This window comes from Ambystoma mexicanum, chromosome 1p (assembly GCF_040938575.1).
Source record: "Ambystoma mexicanum isolate Mex_15411 chromosome 1p, UKY_AmexF1_1, whole genome shotgun sequence".
NCBI classification, from domain to species: Eukaryota; Metazoa; Chordata; class Amphibia; order Caudata; family Ambystomatidae; genus Ambystoma; species Ambystoma mexicanum.
Genome location: NC_090921.1, coordinates 1,441,217,531 through 1,441,234,755, shown reverse-complemented (window position 1 = coordinate 1,441,234,755; position 17,225 = coordinate 1,441,217,531). Strand labels below are relative to the sequence as shown.

Sequence of the window (17,225 nt, the reverse complement as noted above, 5' to 3'; positions counted from 1 at the left end):
AAAGCTTTGAAGGCCTTCTGAGGATTTACAGGCAAAACATCTGAGTCCGTTAAGCAAACTTACAGTTCAAGAAAAACAAACGCTGCTGCCGTGCGAACCCACGAAGTAAAACAGTTTACATTGAGCGGGACGGCAGCCCTCGGTTACTGCTTTCCCGCCATTTGCAAGCAATGACCTTGAGAATTCACCGCTGCTCTTTGGCTCATTGGTGCCAGGCGGGTCTTGTGCTCAGCCTAGAGAGATGCACGGGGCAACGCGGCAGCGCCCCCAGGGCCAGAACGATGGGATTCTATGAGCCATGGGTGAGATTAGTAGAAGGGGTGCAGCGCCATGGGTGCCCAACTGTGATCAGGACAATGGGATAGCTCCCAACCTGTCAAAGTTGCAGTGAGGGCCTGCGACATTGACTACTCGACCAGTTAGTTCTTTCTATGGGAGTTCATTGGACAAGAGGCAATTTTTAAAGGAAAGTCACAGCATGAACTTGCTCAGATGAGTATAAAATGTTGGTCAGACACCACCACTATTGCTCGACCCCAAATGGGTCTTGCTTGAGAACTATGAAGTAGGACCTGTGAGGCCTTTGTGGGAGCTCTGGAGTGGGCAATATCAAGGCAAGTGGCAGCGGAGAAGGCACTCGGTATAGGTCTTGGGCATAGGGCTTGGAAGGCAGCACTGCTGTACTGAGAGCAGTGGGTTGCAGGGAGCCTAGTGTAGTGGCAGCAGAGGCGCAGACAGGACTCAGGAGTATAGCTCAAGGGCACCGTGCAAGGCAGGAGAAACACAGGTTCGATTCCGGGGTCCGTGCTTAGAATCCTCTGGGTGTTAAGCGCATTATAAATAACATATCATATTGCAAGTGGGGTTCCAAGCTAATGTAGTTGGGCCCAGCAAAGTGATATTAAGATCTGTGAATGCCCACACAGCTCTGCTGAGTGGGCATTTACAGATTGTGGGTGGGCCTTCCCTTCCCTGTATACGCCTCTGAGTGGCAGATGCCGGACTGTAAACATTCTGGTTCAGACCAGTGAGGGTGCATTTTTCTTGGTGGCATATTTCTGGGGACCAGAGGAGTCGGGCTAAGTGATTTTTCTCTACACATAAAATCAGCAAGAGCTCCATTCGGCTTCGGAAAGAGAGGCTGCAATTGGCCTGATTGGATGGAATATGTTGGCTTTAATATTGGCCTTCCATTACCTCGCCCATCCCTTCTTTATGTTTATGTTTGTTAATTTGTACCACGCTCCCGGTACCCGAACGGTTAAGGGCGCAAACAAGAAACAATACAAGACAAGACAGAACATATCATGAAGTTGAGGTGGTCCGAGGTTGGGGTAGCGGGCAGTGAACCTTGCGAGATCTAGCAAAAAAATTAAGGTCTTGAGTTTCTTCTTGAATACTTCTGTAGATCAATGATTCTAAGGTGTGCCTTCCCTGGGTGTGCAGAGAAGTGAGGTTTTTAGGCGGTTGCAGAGCTAGCTACTGATTGCAATAGGACCTCACCTGTGTGAAGACCAGGGGGGCAGACACTTGGCCTGGCTGGCACATCACCTCCAGTTCAGAGCTGCAGCGTTGTGCTATATATATTGGTTATGGGCTAGCTAGCCTATGTGCTCTGTGCAATGGGACCTGCATAAAAGTGTACCGTTTCTCAGGGAAGTGGGGGGGTAGTGAGTACCTGTGTAGCAGACCCTCTGCTTCTCAGTGACGTGTGTGTCATCAATGTTTGTGGGAGCCCCCTCAGAGCATTGAGGCTATGTGGGTCCTTGGTGGTGACAGGTTCCCAGTGCTAGAAGGAATGGGGCAGTATTGGCCACATATGTAGAGTGCACGCTCACATTGGCTGCTATTGACAGATAACAGACGTGTGTTGTTACCCAATTTAGTGGTACTCCTTGGATGGACCTTAGAGGAATGACGGCCTGAGAGGACCTGCTGGGATTCGAACCTGTGGCCATGAGGTCAAACACAGGCCCCTGTAGTGAATGCATTGGTTCACTGAGCCACAGACATGTTCTTGTACCAATAGGACTGCAGTGGTGTTCCGAGAGGTCTCCCGTGCAGTCATCTGTGAAAGGCCAGCTGTTATCAGAGCAGCGGGACTGGGCAGATATCGCGGGGACATGCCGAAAGATGCGAGATTACAAGGGTCGGAAGCGAAAGACCCCCTGCGCTCTAAACAATGTGGATTCACATGGTCTGGGTGACAGAACCCCTGTCCTCAAAGCAGTGCGACTGCAAGGTCTTGAATGACCCGCCCCTCACCCTTAGAGCAGGGGGCCGTGCAGCTGGGCAGGTGTGCGCTGAACCTGCAACCCGCTGTCCATCAGCAGCATGCGGGTTGTAGAGTAATACACGTGTGTGTGCAATTAAACCGGAAAGGCCCCGCGCTTAGGCGAAGTAAGCAGTGAAAGATTCGTATGAAATGTATATACAATGCCCTGTAGCATCGCTTCTTTAAATGGTGCTGCCTTTTGGCCGGAATGTACTTGTAGTAGCATGGCCCGTGTCGTGGGTGATTCAGTTTACGTGAATATAGTTTGAAATACGTGTGTTTTCCATGGGAACGTGCCACGCACACACTGATAGATAAAGGTGCCTCGATCCCCGGTCCCCCAAATCTGGCAGTGCGATGAATGGGGGTAGAGACGCGAGTTTGCTCTGAGCAGCCGGCACTCCCAATGTCGCCAGTTTCGGGGTCTCTGTGTGGTGGGGGTGGATGTGGGAATTAATAAACACCCCGTGCCGGGTCTCTAAGAAACCACCCGCAGGCCTAAACCCATAAAGACAGGTGTGTTTGTAAAGCACACCTGTGTTACACAAAATGAACATGTCGAACAAAAAAAAACGATGTTTTACATGCCGATTTTTTCGACAGGACTGGCCTACTAGCCCGCCCCTGGTTTTAAAATCACTTAGGAAATCTTTCTAGATAAACCCAAGGATGTAATCTTTAAATGCAAGAAAACATGTGCGAGAACTAGTATGGTCGACTTACTCGGGAGTGTGTTTTCTAATGATATCCTTTCTCTGTCACCGGGATAACAACAGTCACAATCGTGCCACAGTCGGGTTGTGTTTTGTTGATGCAACTGTTCACTTTATTTCCCAGATATGTTGCATGTCGGCCGTGTGTGGGTTCCAATAAACAACACACAGCTTTGTTCCGTGCGGCAACTGTTTATGACATACGCCTGTCATTGACGTCGACTCTGTCGCTCATATTCCGTAAAGGGACGATATACCTGCGCTTTAAACAAATGAACCAGTTTAGCACGCATTTTAAAATGCATGTACAATTTAGTCCTTCCTTTCTTCGGATGTCCCGGCTGAAAAGGTCCTGGTTGCGAGGGGGCAACGTCCGCGTCCAAGTGCAGGGATTCGGCTCCAGAAGTCATATTTTGTGGATTCGGTTTTTTGGTAACTTCCCAGCCACTAGTACTCACCCTGTGCATTACGCTTAAATAACAACGTGTGTAAAGGTTAAAGGGGTTAAGTGGGGGAGGGGGGCATGCGCCTAACGAGATGTGAGGGAAACACACGTGTTGGCTTCACCGCAGAGAAAAGGACCACCTTTAATGTCATTCCCGGGAAATTCCGGTGTGTATATGATGAAAATTCCGTGTACACTGATACATTCCAATGGCGGGTGGCCTGAACATAAGCCCCGCACCCCCCCCCCCCGACCCCCCACTCATGTGTGTCCGGTCCCTGACAAGTTTACTATACAGAATGGAATTTGTAAGTACAATAACACCGCCTCGCTGGAAGCCGGAAAGTTATACCCGCGTTTGATCCATAATTCAGTCGGGGATTTGTTTGCGATGATTTGGGACGCGGGCTATTTTACTAGTCGTGCTCAGGGGGGTTAAGTAGGTAAACTGTTCAGCTGCGAAGTTAGACATCGCTTATAAAGTTGCTTTTCTCGTAAAAGCGAAACCTGTACACGCCCCAGCCGAGGTCTGGACTGCTATTGCGCAGGAACGTATTTCCTTAGTTCAATATTTTCGAAGACACACCAGCACTTTTGTAATTCTTGTGAGCGCATATGATTCTTTTCCAACATCTGGTTTTCCAAAAATCCGCAGTTGACTTTTAAGCCGTTATATTTAATTAACATGTGCTTTGCTATTGTTGCGCGTCATGTCCTTTCATTACAAACAACTAACGCGTTTTTTTTATTTGTCAGGGCGTCTTACAATCTACGACTGTCTTTAATTGAGAAGACAGCCAAAAGGTGTGTTTTATTCGAGAACAGCAAATCGAAAACCACCCAACAAATGTGGCCGCCCGGGTAGCGCTCAGTCCATTCCTCTGTAATTGCCAGGTTTGAAAAGGTCGATAGAATCAAAGAACTTTCCACTGATATAGCGCTCATTGCACGACAGTGCACGCAGAATCGCGAACTCAGGTGGAAGCAGTGCGGCTCAGACGTCCCCCCCCCTATAGTTGTGTGGGGGGGCAATCATTCCCAAAAGTTCTGACGCTAAACATCAGATGCGCCGGATGTGAAATGGGACGTGTGCACGCGAGCCCCCAAGTCCCAAATCACCACCAATTAGAGCCCCCCCCCCCCCAAAACGGAATCTTGGCTCGGGTCTCTCCGTCTCCCTGTTAATCAGTCGGAAGTGGGGAAAGTTCGCGTTTTTTGTCTTGATAATGTGATTTTCCCGAGGTTTGGCGGAGGGAGACACGAGCGGGCGTAATGGCCCCTTTTCCGGAAAGGTCGCGGGTGCATTTGTATCTGCTCTGGGATACGCCATCTGTCCGAAAAACTGCTGGCGGGTGACTTAACAAGCTGGCTACTCGGCGCCCCTCCGGGAAAGTTCCAGAGGTGTGCAAAGTGGCACTCTGCAAAGCGCCGCACCTGCACACGTGCCCCCTAAGTAGCCGTCAACTGGCAACAGAAAGTACAATCATTTAAACGTTGCCTTTTGCGAACTCTTTGGACTGTGTTCTTAATCTGTCTGTCGGTTATTTTGCCTTCCTTTCACGGGTCTACGTCCGCTGGCAGGAGAAGCCAAGGAACCCCCCACTTCTCCCACCACTCATCTTTAAACATGTGCACACCGTCGGGGGTGTTGTTTGCTTCCCTGGTGCGGCGCTAGCATGCCCTGCGACCCCTGCGCGCCTGCCCCGTGACCTTTGAACTCTGCCCGGCGCTCTGCGCACTTTGCGCCGCTGCGCCCGGAGTTCTGCGCGGCGCGCCATGCGCCGTGATCCGTGCGGCGCGCTAGTTATTGCCACTGAACGCCTGGCTCGGCGCCGCCTGATGCGGTGTCGCCGCAATGTGCAGCAGCGGTGACACTGACAGATGCGCCGCAGCCTAGATGGACAGATGTTAGGGCGGTTCCAAAGGCATGCACTTCCACAGCATCATAGAAGCGAAGGTGGGGAGAGGGAGGCAGAGAGAGAGGGAGAAAGGGGGGCCAGCAGGCAGGGGGCGAGGGAGTGTGCGAGATAGGGAACCAAGGCGAGGAAGGGAATGGGAAAGGAGCCTGTGGGAAGGGGTTAGGGAGAAAGGGGGCAGTTCACTTGCAAAAAGAAGAGGGGCAGGAGAGTGTCTGCTGAAAGAAAGGACACGAGACGGAAGAAGAGGGGGGACAAGGCAGAACATAAGGGGAAGCTCCGGGCTGAACAAGTACTAACAATAAGGAAGGCGGGACAAAGAGGGAAAGGGGAATGAGTGCAGCTAAGATAGAGGAAGACAAGGAGAAAGGCGGACTCGCAGAAAGTCGCGCATTCCTGGTCCCGTGCATCTTCCAGAAGTGAACGCGGGGCTTCTCTGCTGTCGGCGAGACCCCCTCCGCTGTCAGGAGCCTGTCGTGGAGGTCGGCCGCCGCCGCCGCCGCATCACTCCCCCCTGATCCCCTCTGCGGGGCTCGAGTCTTTCCCGGGAGAGCTGCGTTCTTCAGCCGGACAGGGCGCTGCACGCACGCACCCACGCACGCAGCTGCACAGCCTCTGCACGGACACCGGCATGGCTTAAGAAGTGGAGGGGAGCATCCGCGCTGCGCAGAGCCCCGCTGGAAACAGCCCAAATCTGCAAGGAGGATGGGGCCAGAGGGGGACGCTGAACGGACCCAACGAGTGACATCATCCGGGCTCTTTTTTTATGCTCGCGAACTTACAAAATGAGGAACCGTAACATCTGCTAGTACCGGAGGGGGGAAGACAAATAGCCCCGCAGGTAAACGACACATTTCAGTGCTGGAGCAGCGAGCACCGTATGATGCTGGGGCAGGGCTGCCTGCAGATCTGTGAGTGAGGGACACCCGGAGTGAATGGCAGAGCGCGGGCCTGCTGCGTGTTTTAATACAATGCTCCCCGGTTCTCACACAGAGAGGGCAGGGCGAGGTCAGAGACGCCCATTTAGTGTGGCTGTGCGCCTGGCAGTCCGCGGACGAGGCGGACTTATTTGCAGGCCTAGCAATGGTCAAGTCCTTTTAGAAGATGGTTCACTGGGAAAGACAACCCGAGATCAGGCGATGCGTGCCTTTTTAGGGTGTGTACGTTTGTGTCGACCAGCTGGGTTGTCGGTAGACAGTGTTGTCCTGCCAAAGTGAACATGCCAGTCAGCAGATGTTTGTAATAAAATATCTGTCTGCAAAATAGGTTCTCCTTAGTTAGGTGGAACTTGGGAGAGTGTGGGCCTAATTCACAGAAGTTTTATAATGGCGCATTCCCACAGGAAAACGCTCTGTGAATAGGCGCGTGTGTGGTGTGTGTCTGCATCACTTGGGGGTTGTGTTCAGGTTGGCTGTCAGACCAATGGTGGGCTGAGTGTAAAACAATTGTTAGAAACTTAAGTTTCATTGTGTGTGTTCGTAGAAGAACGGTAAGAAAGTCAGATTTGATTGTGTGTGCTCGTCTTTCAGTGGGGGACTTTTCCAGTCAGCAGTGTTTTGTTTTACCAGCAGGTCGCAGGACAAGTGCATCATTCAGAGAGCGCGTTCGAGACGAGTGTGTGTGTGAGAGTAAAACTGAAAGCGATGCGAATAGAAAACGGTTGTTTCTCTCAGAGGGTATTTCGTTAGTATGTCTGAAAGGATTGCCGCTTTCGGGCAAGTGTGCGAGTCAACCGGAAGCAGAATCAGTGCCAGTTCTGTGGTGTCTGTGTGGACAGCTTGGCGTGTCAGTCAAACAGTATGTGACCACGGGTTAGGCTGTGCGATGGGCTGAGTGTGAGTGTCAGCCAGAGGCTTGAACTTGAGTCATGACGTATCCATCGGTCTAGTTCTGCCTGAATACATGCCAGTAAAGTCTATGCTTCCGGCCTAATTCATGGAATTTTTTGCACGGTTCCAAGTGACTTTGTACTGCGGAAAAGTGACTTTGCACAAAGTCACTTTTCCGCAGTGCAAAGTCATTTGGGACCGTGCAAAAAAAAATCCACGAATCAGGCCCTCATTTTTTAACTATTATGATTTGTGTCGTTTACCACTCGCTTGGATCGGAGTGACTGAGAAAATGAAAACACAAACATTTGTAATGTAGAGGCTGTGTATTTCTCGTCATTGCTTCTACCTCGTATCATAGTCGCTCTCAGATACACAGCTTAGTTGTCAGATGATGGTTTGATGGAGAGTATGTTCGTGCAGGGGGTGTGTGCTTGTCTGTTGGGGCTTGTAAACGTGCATGTGTTCATTACGGCTTTTTTCTATGAGTCTGTACGTGCAATATGCAAGCCGTGCGTCAGTCACTCAAAGCCCTCCAAGTGCAGATGCAAGCACAGGTGCCTCTACCAGCCACTTACGCAGGTGCAGTTGTGAGAGTATAAGGTCGTAATTTCATTTTTTTTTAAAGGTTCGTAAATCAGGCCCAGTGTGTCGCTATTAATCAATACGCTCGCCTAGTTTCCCTGTAGCCTATAGCAGCACCCAGGCACGAGCCAGGTCTCTGTGGGTCGCTGGCCTGGACGTAGCCGCCGCTACTTACCTTCGTGCCGGCTAAAATGCCCACATGCATTCTAAACATCCTCCCTTTAAATCTCATCCCCCGGACTCTGATCTTCCAAGGGCGTTCAGTCAACAGCGCTTTGAGGCCATACGAATGACATCGCACGCTACACAAATGCCATGGAACATAACAATACAGCCATGTTCTGTTGGAGTCACAAAACATACTAAGCATTACCACAGCTGAAATCAATCATTCCTGGCAAATATTTGATGAGTATTAATCATTTAGAGAAAGCTAGTGTCGGACTTGCTTGTATTTTGTCCATATATCTGATTAATTGTACTGTGACTCCCAAATACCCCATCGGGGCCATGTCCAACATACATTGTCAGCCTTGGCACTGGCGTTAGACATGAGGATGACTATTTTGAAAAACTCAGAGGGTAGTGAGCCTTTTTTGAAAAACAAAAATCCTGGATCAGAAACCTGAGCGTGCCAGAGTTTTGGTGCGGATAAGACTTTTCGTATCAGTGATGGCAATAACTCAAGACACAGGGTATCAGAGACTGGCATGTTCTGATGCTTTATGGCATAAGATCCCTGACTGAGTGCAAAGGGGGAGAGGGGTAACATTGAAATTGAAAAAGAATCTGAATGCACGAAGGGCACTCATTGTCAGAGCCGGAATATTTTTGATGTCTGCTGTATCCGAGCGGGAGAAGCTGCACAGGTCAGAGCATACGAATGTGGGGAAAAGGCCTGCGGTTGGAGATATCAATCAGTGAGATAACTTTAGCAAATCAGAGTGCAGCAGAATCAAAAAATAGACGCAATAAGTTATATACTAACAGTTTCCGATTCTGGGAGACTCCTGAGCTTGTGACACGCTCTGTTGCGCAGGCAGAAAGGGGACAATCCCGATATTAGGGATTATTATGGTTTGATCTTTTGAGGGCAGGGGAATGGAGCAGGCAATGTGAGATGCACATTGAATTCTATTAAGGCTTTTTGCAATCTGCTCATTACCATCACAATGCTGCCGCCGTCGGGAACAAGGAAATAAAGGCAAGGATTGGGAGGGGTCTTCGAAGGATGGATGGCGCAGCAGTCACTGTGCATTGAAAACAGCACACTGCGATCTAAAGCACAAGCTCTACCTGGGCCATAGTCAGAAGAAGCCCTACGGCCACGACGAAAAGGATTTGAGGGTGCCGATCCTTTCAATATCAAATCCAAAAGAGTGCCTTGAGTTCAGTAGTGCTTGAGCCAAGGACAAGTCTAAGCTTAGGAGACCATCGTGACATATATTGAGAACTGAGTCTGAGACAGCTGCCATCAAATAGCTGCCCCCTTGGATGACTATAGGACTAGAGGACGCATGGGCCCGCAGAAATGTGATGGTGAACGGAAACCAGGAACGAGAGAGGCAGAGTCTGAGAAGGTCAAGCCGAAAATCCAGACACATGATCGTTTCAGAGCTTGAGGGAAGAAAGAGGAGCCTCTGAGGGATAGAAGCGGTGGGAGCGTCGGGATACCCGAAAGTGCAAAAGAAGAGCTGCTCTGGTACACGAGTCAGGGCGAGACAGAGCAGAAATCAAGGCTAACCTACTCCGCACTCACGCTGAGCACAAGAGCATTAGATTCGGTGCAGTGCCTTCAGCTTGACATTCAGAGGCCTCGGGATTGTCCCATAATGTTGCGAGCCAAATAGTCCATGCGTGTATTACGTTTCCAAGAGAGCACCAGAGTTGGGAGAGTCCATCCAGAAAGTAGCATAGCCAATCACAAATGTACAGTACAACGATGAACCGATCAAATCCGTATCAACTCCACAATCAGTAACTAACGCCAGGGCTCGGGAAATACTATTTTTCTATTATTATTAGTAGTAGTATTATGTTTTTTTAAATGTAATATTGTCATTCATTTTGACCCTTTCATAGGGTAGCCCCCTCATGCCATCATCTCATCCCCCATCTTAGGGGGCAATGAAGCAACTTGCAGGCGATTACAGTGCCTTCAAATTCAACAATGAAACGGCAATGAAAGTAAACATGGACAAGATAATGGAGACCACAAGCAGGGGGGTATACACGCCGGGTGAACTCCACAGTAGATGGCCCCAGTCTGGAAGAGCTTCTCGTGAGCCCCACAATCTTAGGGCTCTTTGTGGTGTGCTCCATGAGGGGATCATCAAGCCCACAATGGGGAGTACAAGTGCAGATGTTTTGGATCCTGGTGTTGTTCTGCGCTGTGAGCCGGCGACTGGAGTACAGGAGTGCGATCAACGTCACACTATTTGGCATTGGGAAGGGAGTTACAGGGTAGGAGGGACCCCATAGCAAAGAGCCGGGTGTGAGTGCATTCAACCAGAATGTAGAACAGGTCTGGGAGGATAGCTCAGGGGCAACGCACTGGCTTTGGATGCAAGAAGGCCCCCGGCAACACAGGTCGATCCCCGCGTCCGCAATTAGAAACCTCTGGGTATTAAGCGCGTTATAAATAACCTATCACAATAACAAAAAAACAGAATGAAGAAATGCAAGACAGGGAAAATCCGAGCTTGACTCACATTTCAGATGCAAAGCCTGAGTTTCCAGGCTATGCATTGGACACTTTTCCATATGAGGAAAGGGGCTGTGTGTAGGAGCCTTAAGAGGTGGTTATTTTTGATTGTGTAAGAGGGAAAGAGATGGTGGTAATGTTGAAAGGTGTGTGTGTGATTGTACTGTGTGTGTGGCAGGGTTGTGGGTGGCAGGTGGGTTGAGTGTGGAGCGCGGTTGACTGCATGTGTGTGAGAGCCTTTGCTCTTAAGGGAATTCGGTGGGACTAATCATGGGTCTAGGAAATCTGTGCAATGGGACTGTGTGGAGGGATGCGGGGTGTATTTAATGGCCCTGTGTGTTATTGGGGAATGCTCTTTTTCTGGGGAAATGCATGTGTGTGAGGGAGGATGCGTGCACTCGATGGAGTATGTAAAGGAGCACTTTGCTCGTGAGATGCTGAAAACAGGTAAAGCACATGCAGAGGCAGCATGTATGTGGTGAAAGAGGTGTGTGGTGCTGCATGCAGGGGAGTATGTTGCCCAAGTGGTCCTGTGCAAGTGTGTCATGGTGGTATCTTTCTATCTGAATGCGGAGAATGCATATGTAAGTGGGGGAAGGGCTGCGTCTGTAAATGCATGGTGGTGTGTGAGAAAGTACGTCCATGAGAGGCAGCATATGCAAGTGTGAAAGAGATTGTGCTAGAAAAAGTGTGGCTTTCAGAGACAAGGCAAATGTGTGTCTGTGTCCCTGAACAGGGTGATTATGCAGAGAGTCTGTGGCCCTTTTGTGTGATATGTAATGGGCATGTGTCAAAGAATGCATGTATGTGTAAATAACGCTTTGGCTGACTACGGGTATTTCCGTGGGACTGTGCACGCTCCAGGATCTGCAGGTGCCAGAGAGGATTGCATCAAGAGGAAGCAGCGTGTGCCAAAAGGGAAGTGCATTGCATGAATGTACACAAGAAAGCAAACGCATGACACACACACAAGCACAAGTACTTCTAAATTGGACTTGGTGTCTTAGTGGTTGGAGTTGATTGGCCCTGTGTTCAGCGTAAATAAGGAAAGTGGCCATTGGGTTTCGGAGCCTGTGCCATATTCAGTCAATGAATGTGCAAAGTTGTTAATGTCTGTGCGCGTGTAAGGCAGAGATTGCGTGTGGCCCTCATTGCACGTGCCAGATAAAGTCGGTATGCGTGTTTCTCTAAGGGAATTGGTCAGTGTTTGGTGTAAGCTATGCTCTCGGCGTAATATGTGGCGTCAATTATGGGTTTTCATCTAAACCTTTGGCGCATTCTAATCAGTATTCCAGGGGTTTACATGGTTTTTTAAAAGTGTCTGGTCTCTCTGAATTGCCAGGATGTACCTTCCATGTATTTCCATGGAATGGAAAGTTGCGGGATAATGGGACTGGGATTGCCATACATTTTCATAGTTTCCAACAATTTCCAAATACCTCTATCTGTTCTTCGTGGACTCGCCTGGAATTCTAGTGTTTCCATCAGGGAACACCATAGTTCAGTGTGATGCCACTGTAACTCAACCAGAGCATTTTCAGAGGTGGGCATGTGGCGATGTCAGTTGCTGTGCATAGGAGGGAGCAAGCCCCATTATGAGTGTGGGGTGAAGCCTCCGGGGACTGTCAGTGTATCAGGGCAGTCTGTGCCCTTGGACGTGTAGTCAGTGCCAGAAGTGCATCGCATAAGGCAGTTGCTACACATACATTCCTGTGTGAAGAAATCAGGGTCTGTGGGAGGGTCTGACATTAGTTGTGAGTAGGGATCCATCCTTGCCAATGGATGTGTGAAGCCGGCAGTGCCTTTTAGTGGATGTGTGAGGTGGTGTCTGCTTGTTACTGTTTGGTAACAAACAGTATTCAATACAATCCATCTATTCCTGTGTGGGGAAATCAGGGTCTGTGGGAGGGTCTGACATTAGTTGCGAGTAGGGATCCATCCTTGCCAATGGATGTGTGAAGCCGGCAGTGCCTTTTAGTGGATGTGTGAGGTGGTGTCTGCTTGTTACTGTTTGGTATCCATCTATTCCTGTGTGAGGAAATCAGGGTCTTTGAGAGGGTCTGACATTAGTTGTGAGTAGGGATCCATCCTTGCCAATGGATGTGTGAAGCCGGCAGTGCCTTTTAGTGGATGTGTGAGGTGGTGTCTGCTTGTTACTGTTTGGTATCCATCTATTCCTGTGTGAGGAAATCAGGGTCTGCGAGAGGGTCTGACATTAGTTGTGAGTAGGGATCCATCCTTGCCAATGGATGTGTGAAGCCGGGGGTGCCTTTTAGTGGATGTGTGAGGTGGTGTCTGCTTGTTACTGTTTGGTATCCATCTATTCCTGTGTGAGGAAATCAGGGTCTGTGGGAGGGTCTGACATTAGTTGTGAGTAGGGATCCATCCTTGCCAATGGATGTGTGAAGCCGGGGGTGCCTTTTAATGGATGTGTGAGGTAGTGTCTGCTTGTTACTGTTTGTGGAAGAGGAAGAAGTTGCCCTTCAGAAGAGGAGCAGTTAGTAGCTGTGAGGTTGTGAGTCTGTATCTGTGGGAAGCAGCCCATAGCGGTCAGCCTTTGAGCGACTGTCAGTGTCAGGGAGATGTTGTAAGGGCATGCCATATGCCGGAAAGACAGTTTTTGTCAATCATCCTGTGATAGTTTGGCAGGACAGCTACAGGCGAGTCCACAGCTGTGGGTAGCAGCTACACGTGGCAGCCACTTCTTCGGGACTTCGTCTGAAGCTGTCAGGGTTATTGGTGGCAGTTTGCCCTGAACGGCTGTTAGTGCCTGTGAGAGGTCGTTTGCATCAGTCGGATTGTGAGGGTCACCCCCGATCTGCCATTGCCTGTGAGATCAAGTGGCTGGCTGTGAATACTGTCCGTCAGTGCAAGTGATGGAAAGTTAGGAATTGTGAGAGGCATTGGACTGATGCTGGTGCCTGAGAGAGGTCGTGAGTGTCTGCTGTTGGACCGGAGAGACAGTCTGAGAGTGACATAGGCAGACAGCCCGATTGAGTGAGTTCATGGTTTTGATAACTGGCGGTCTTTCAGTTAGTGACTGTGCGATGTAGTCAGTTGTTGTCAACAGAGCATCGGTGTCAGTCAAGACCGATCCAGTCAGTGAAAGTGACACTCAGTCAGCAACTTCTAAATTAATATCCCCTTGCTTTTAGAGCTAGTGAGTGGATGGAAGTGGCATTCAGTGGTAGTAGGATGCTGTTGAGAACTGCTTTCGGTGACAACCAACCAGTGGATTTGGAAGGCACTGTGAACCTATATTATTTACTCTCACCCTCACCACTGTCAGCCAAAGTGTGTGAAAAACAGTGCATCTGTAGATCAGTCAGTGACTGAGGCTGCGGAAGTGAGTCACTTTCTGGACAATTTAGTAAGTGGTCTCAGAAGAGGTCAGTATCAGTCAGTGTGCGAGAGAGTGAGTGGCTGCCAGCTCAAGTCTGTTAACATATGGGAGGGATGCAGTGATTGGCTATGTGGGGCTGTTAGAGGCAATCGGTGTCTTTGCAGGTGAGCACCTGTCTCCGAGCAGAAGTGGCATACTTAAGGGCGGCTGCACGAGAATCGCAGGATCAGGCATTGCCGAGGTGTGGCAGCCAGTGGCTGTCGGTGGCTTTTAAAGTTGGGTAGTGGCTGTCAGTGGGGACCTCTGCTAGGGACGCGGTGGCAGGAAGTGGCAGTTCGAGTTTGTGTGAGTCAGCTAGTAACTGCCAGAAGTAGCCAGTGCCAGTCACGTTGCCGTGAACGTCAGTTTGTGACTTTGTGTGGCAGCGAGTGGCTGTCAGTGTGTGTGTGAATGCAGCCTATAGAATTCAGTGCTCGCGTGAAGTAGTGTGGCGCTTGTGGAAACCTCTAGTTGCAATTAAATCATTCGTATAGGAGTTAGGCAGAGTGAGTGAGTGTCTGCGATAGTCAGTGCGTGTCCGTGGAAGAAATTGGTCTGTTGTTGAGAGGGCTGGAAATGGCTGCTGGTGGCTGCGAAAGGCAGTCATTGCCTTTGAATGGCAGTCAGCGGCGAGGAGGGGCATTCGGTGTCTGTGGGGGTCCGTCAAGGGACGTGAAGGGCCGTGCACGGCTGCCTGTGGCTGCGAGGGGCGGCCAGTGCGCGTGTGAGGCACTGAGTGGCTGTCCGTGGCAGTCAGTGCCCATGTGAGTCAGTTAGTAGCTGTCAGGAGCGGTCAGTGTCAGTCAGCTCCTGTGAGTGGCAGGCAGTGCCTGTGAGAGGCAGGATCTCTCTGACACACTGAGTGACGCTCTCTCCCTTCCTTGCAGCTTCGCCTGTTGCCGTCGAGCAGAGCCTGGACTGAGGAGCACCGGCTGGAGCTGGGCGCCCCCGCCCCTGGATGTACACACGGACCCCTCCCGCTCTCCAGCCGCCTCACCCTCTTGATCTCTGACCGCTTCACCCTTCACCACCCGAAGTCTTCTGGGGACATTTCTCAATTTGCTATTGTATTTTTCGCTCTGTTTGAGCCAAACTTCCCTGCTGCTGCAAGGACGACGCTTCCCTGTGCATGAGATCCCCGGGCAGGCAAGCCCCGGAAGGGGATCCGCGGGGCTAGGATCGCGAGCAGACGGGCGGGCAGCAGCCCGAGGGCTGCCCGGGTAACACCGGCATAGCCTGGTGTCAGAGCCGGGAGACCCAGCACCGTCCGTGGGCAGAACAAGCGGCCACAGGACTGGCAGCCAACGAGCCAACAGGACAGCCAGCAGCCCCCGGCGGCAGGACAGCCCAGCCTCTGCCCGGCGCCAGGACGGGCCGCAGCACAGCCCGGCACACACCCCGGCAGCAGGACGGATAGCGGCACCGGCACGGCCCGGCAGCATGCCGAGGAGGAAGCAGCAGGCGCCCCGGCGCGCAGCAGGTACTCACCGCCTTCCTGCCACTAGGGCGCACGCTCACTCACTCAGGGCACCCGTGGCGCACATCAACCGCTGGCCTCCTTTCACACAGGGCACCACCGTGCACAGACCGTGCCCTCAGTCAGAGTTCACACTGCATATGTTCCTCGTGCGCTGCGCCCCGTTCTCCCCTCTCACACCGAGCACTGGCCGCCTTCCCCTCGCCCGGGGCACACGCTGCACGCCTCCCTCTTGACACCGCGGCCCTTCTCCTCTCGCCTGGGGCACACACACTATCCTCACCTCAACGCCCTGGCAAGTGAACCGCACACTGCCCAGGACCCACCCTCTCACTCGGTGCACACGCCGCACCCCTCCCTGCACCGGAGCTTCACGGGTCCTCCCTTGCTTGCACGCCCTGCAAACTTCGCCCGGGTTCACGCGTGCAGGGCACCCCTCCTCCCCCCACCCCTTCCTTCTGCCTCTAACCCGGAACCCACACAGAGCAAGCACTCACGCCTCCAGGGCCGAGCAGGCCACCCGTGACCCTTACCCCGGCCCCACAGCTCAGTCCCCGGTCTCTAACTTTTGGCAAGCAGCTCGTTGCTGAACTCTCACCCTGAGGGTAGCGGTGGCCGTCACCCAGTCCTCGTTGCACACTGTTTCTCCCAGTGAGCCTCAGGCAGTCCATGCCCCCCCTCTCGTCGGAAGCAACACCTATTCGCCACAGCCCGCATCTCCACCCCCCCCCCCCACACACACATACCTCCTCTACATCAGAATGAACACGTTCAGCTGAAATAACGCCCCACACTGAGCCAGGGAGACTCTCCCATCCCAATAATGACCTCGGCACATTCACAACACGGCCTTTCCCGCAACACCCGGCACTCATTGGGCCCCTCTGCACCGCTGGATCATCTGCCTGAGCCGCCCCGTGACTCATGGGTTGAAAGGTCAGCCTCGCTGCCCCACAAGTAACCTGCTCATCACACAGGACACCACAAACTACATGGGGTCGACAGTTGTTACCAATGCAGTACAACCCGGAACCCTGAGGCTATTTCCCACCCATTTGCTGTCATTGTTTTGCTGCATTTTGTTGTTTTCCCGACTTTGTGAACACTATGGGACTTTGGCTGGAATGCTTGTGCAGCCTGGCTGTTCAGCAGGGGCAAGGTTATGGGAGACTGCGTCGGTTAGGGGTGGGTTAGGGACACCTGGGTCTGGCAGGGGGCTCTTTGGCGCCCTTTGTCGGTTCCTGGCGATTGGTGAGCTCTGACTGCGTCTGACAGGAATCCGCGCAAGGGATTTGTACCCACGCGAAGGCGGGCATAGGGCAGTGCTGTGTTTTTCTAGTCAGGGCCTTGTTCACTCCGCCTTTGAATGCACCCCCCCCCGCACTCTCTGCGCGCTTTCGAACGCCACCAGTCGATGTTTTAGAAGGCCTTACAGCCATTTCCCAGACCCCCCGCCCCCCGTGGAGCAGAGAAGCATTCCCGTGCCTGTGGTTTGGCAGGCCTCTCCTGCGAGGGCACGGCGCATGGAAATGGGCCTTATGGATTATTGCCACCCTTGGTTTGATAGCTGATGGATGGCCTGCCACCCGAGTGCCTTTGATCTATTCGTTCCCGATAGACATCAATAAATCACTCGCCGAGGCAAGGCAGGGCCCCGTGACCCCGCACGTGACTGGCACTCCCCCTCCCCCGTAGCGCCAGCCAGCGTGATTTCGGGGGGCTTTGGCCTGCACCCCATGCATCCAGTCTCCGACCTGCAGAGTGCCAGGATTTGGCGACAAGTTCACCGCAAGGACCTCGCCGAGGCAGCTCGGGGAACATCCGCTGTACCAGAAAACCGCGCTTTTCAGTCAGTCGATGCGGCCTTGCTCGTGAGGAAATACTTTCTGCGTCACAGGC

At 51.8% G+C, this 17,225-nt stretch overlaps 1 protein-coding gene across 2 annotated transcripts in view; it reads left to right on the top strand.

Annotated features, from left to right (window-relative positions):
* Positions 1 to 5,530: 5,530 nt before the first annotated feature.
* TSHZ3 (teashirt zinc finger homeobox 3) overlaps positions 5,531 to 17,225 on the top strand; it is a 158,488-nt gene continuing 146,793 nt past the window's right edge. Inside the window, exons 1-2 of one of the 2 annotated variants that reach the window (XM_069607087.1) lie at positions 5,531 to 6,190; positions 14,737 to 15,329. In XM_069607087.1, coding sequence (XP_069463188.1) covers positions 15,290 to 15,329 — 40 coding nt within the window. In that variant the 5' untranslated portion in view covers positions 5,531 to 6,190; positions 14,737 to 15,289. Of the gene's footprint in view, positions 6,191 to 14,351; positions 15,330 to 17,225 lie in introns of those variants that run through there. The other variant, XM_069607088.1, reaches the window with a different exon arrangement.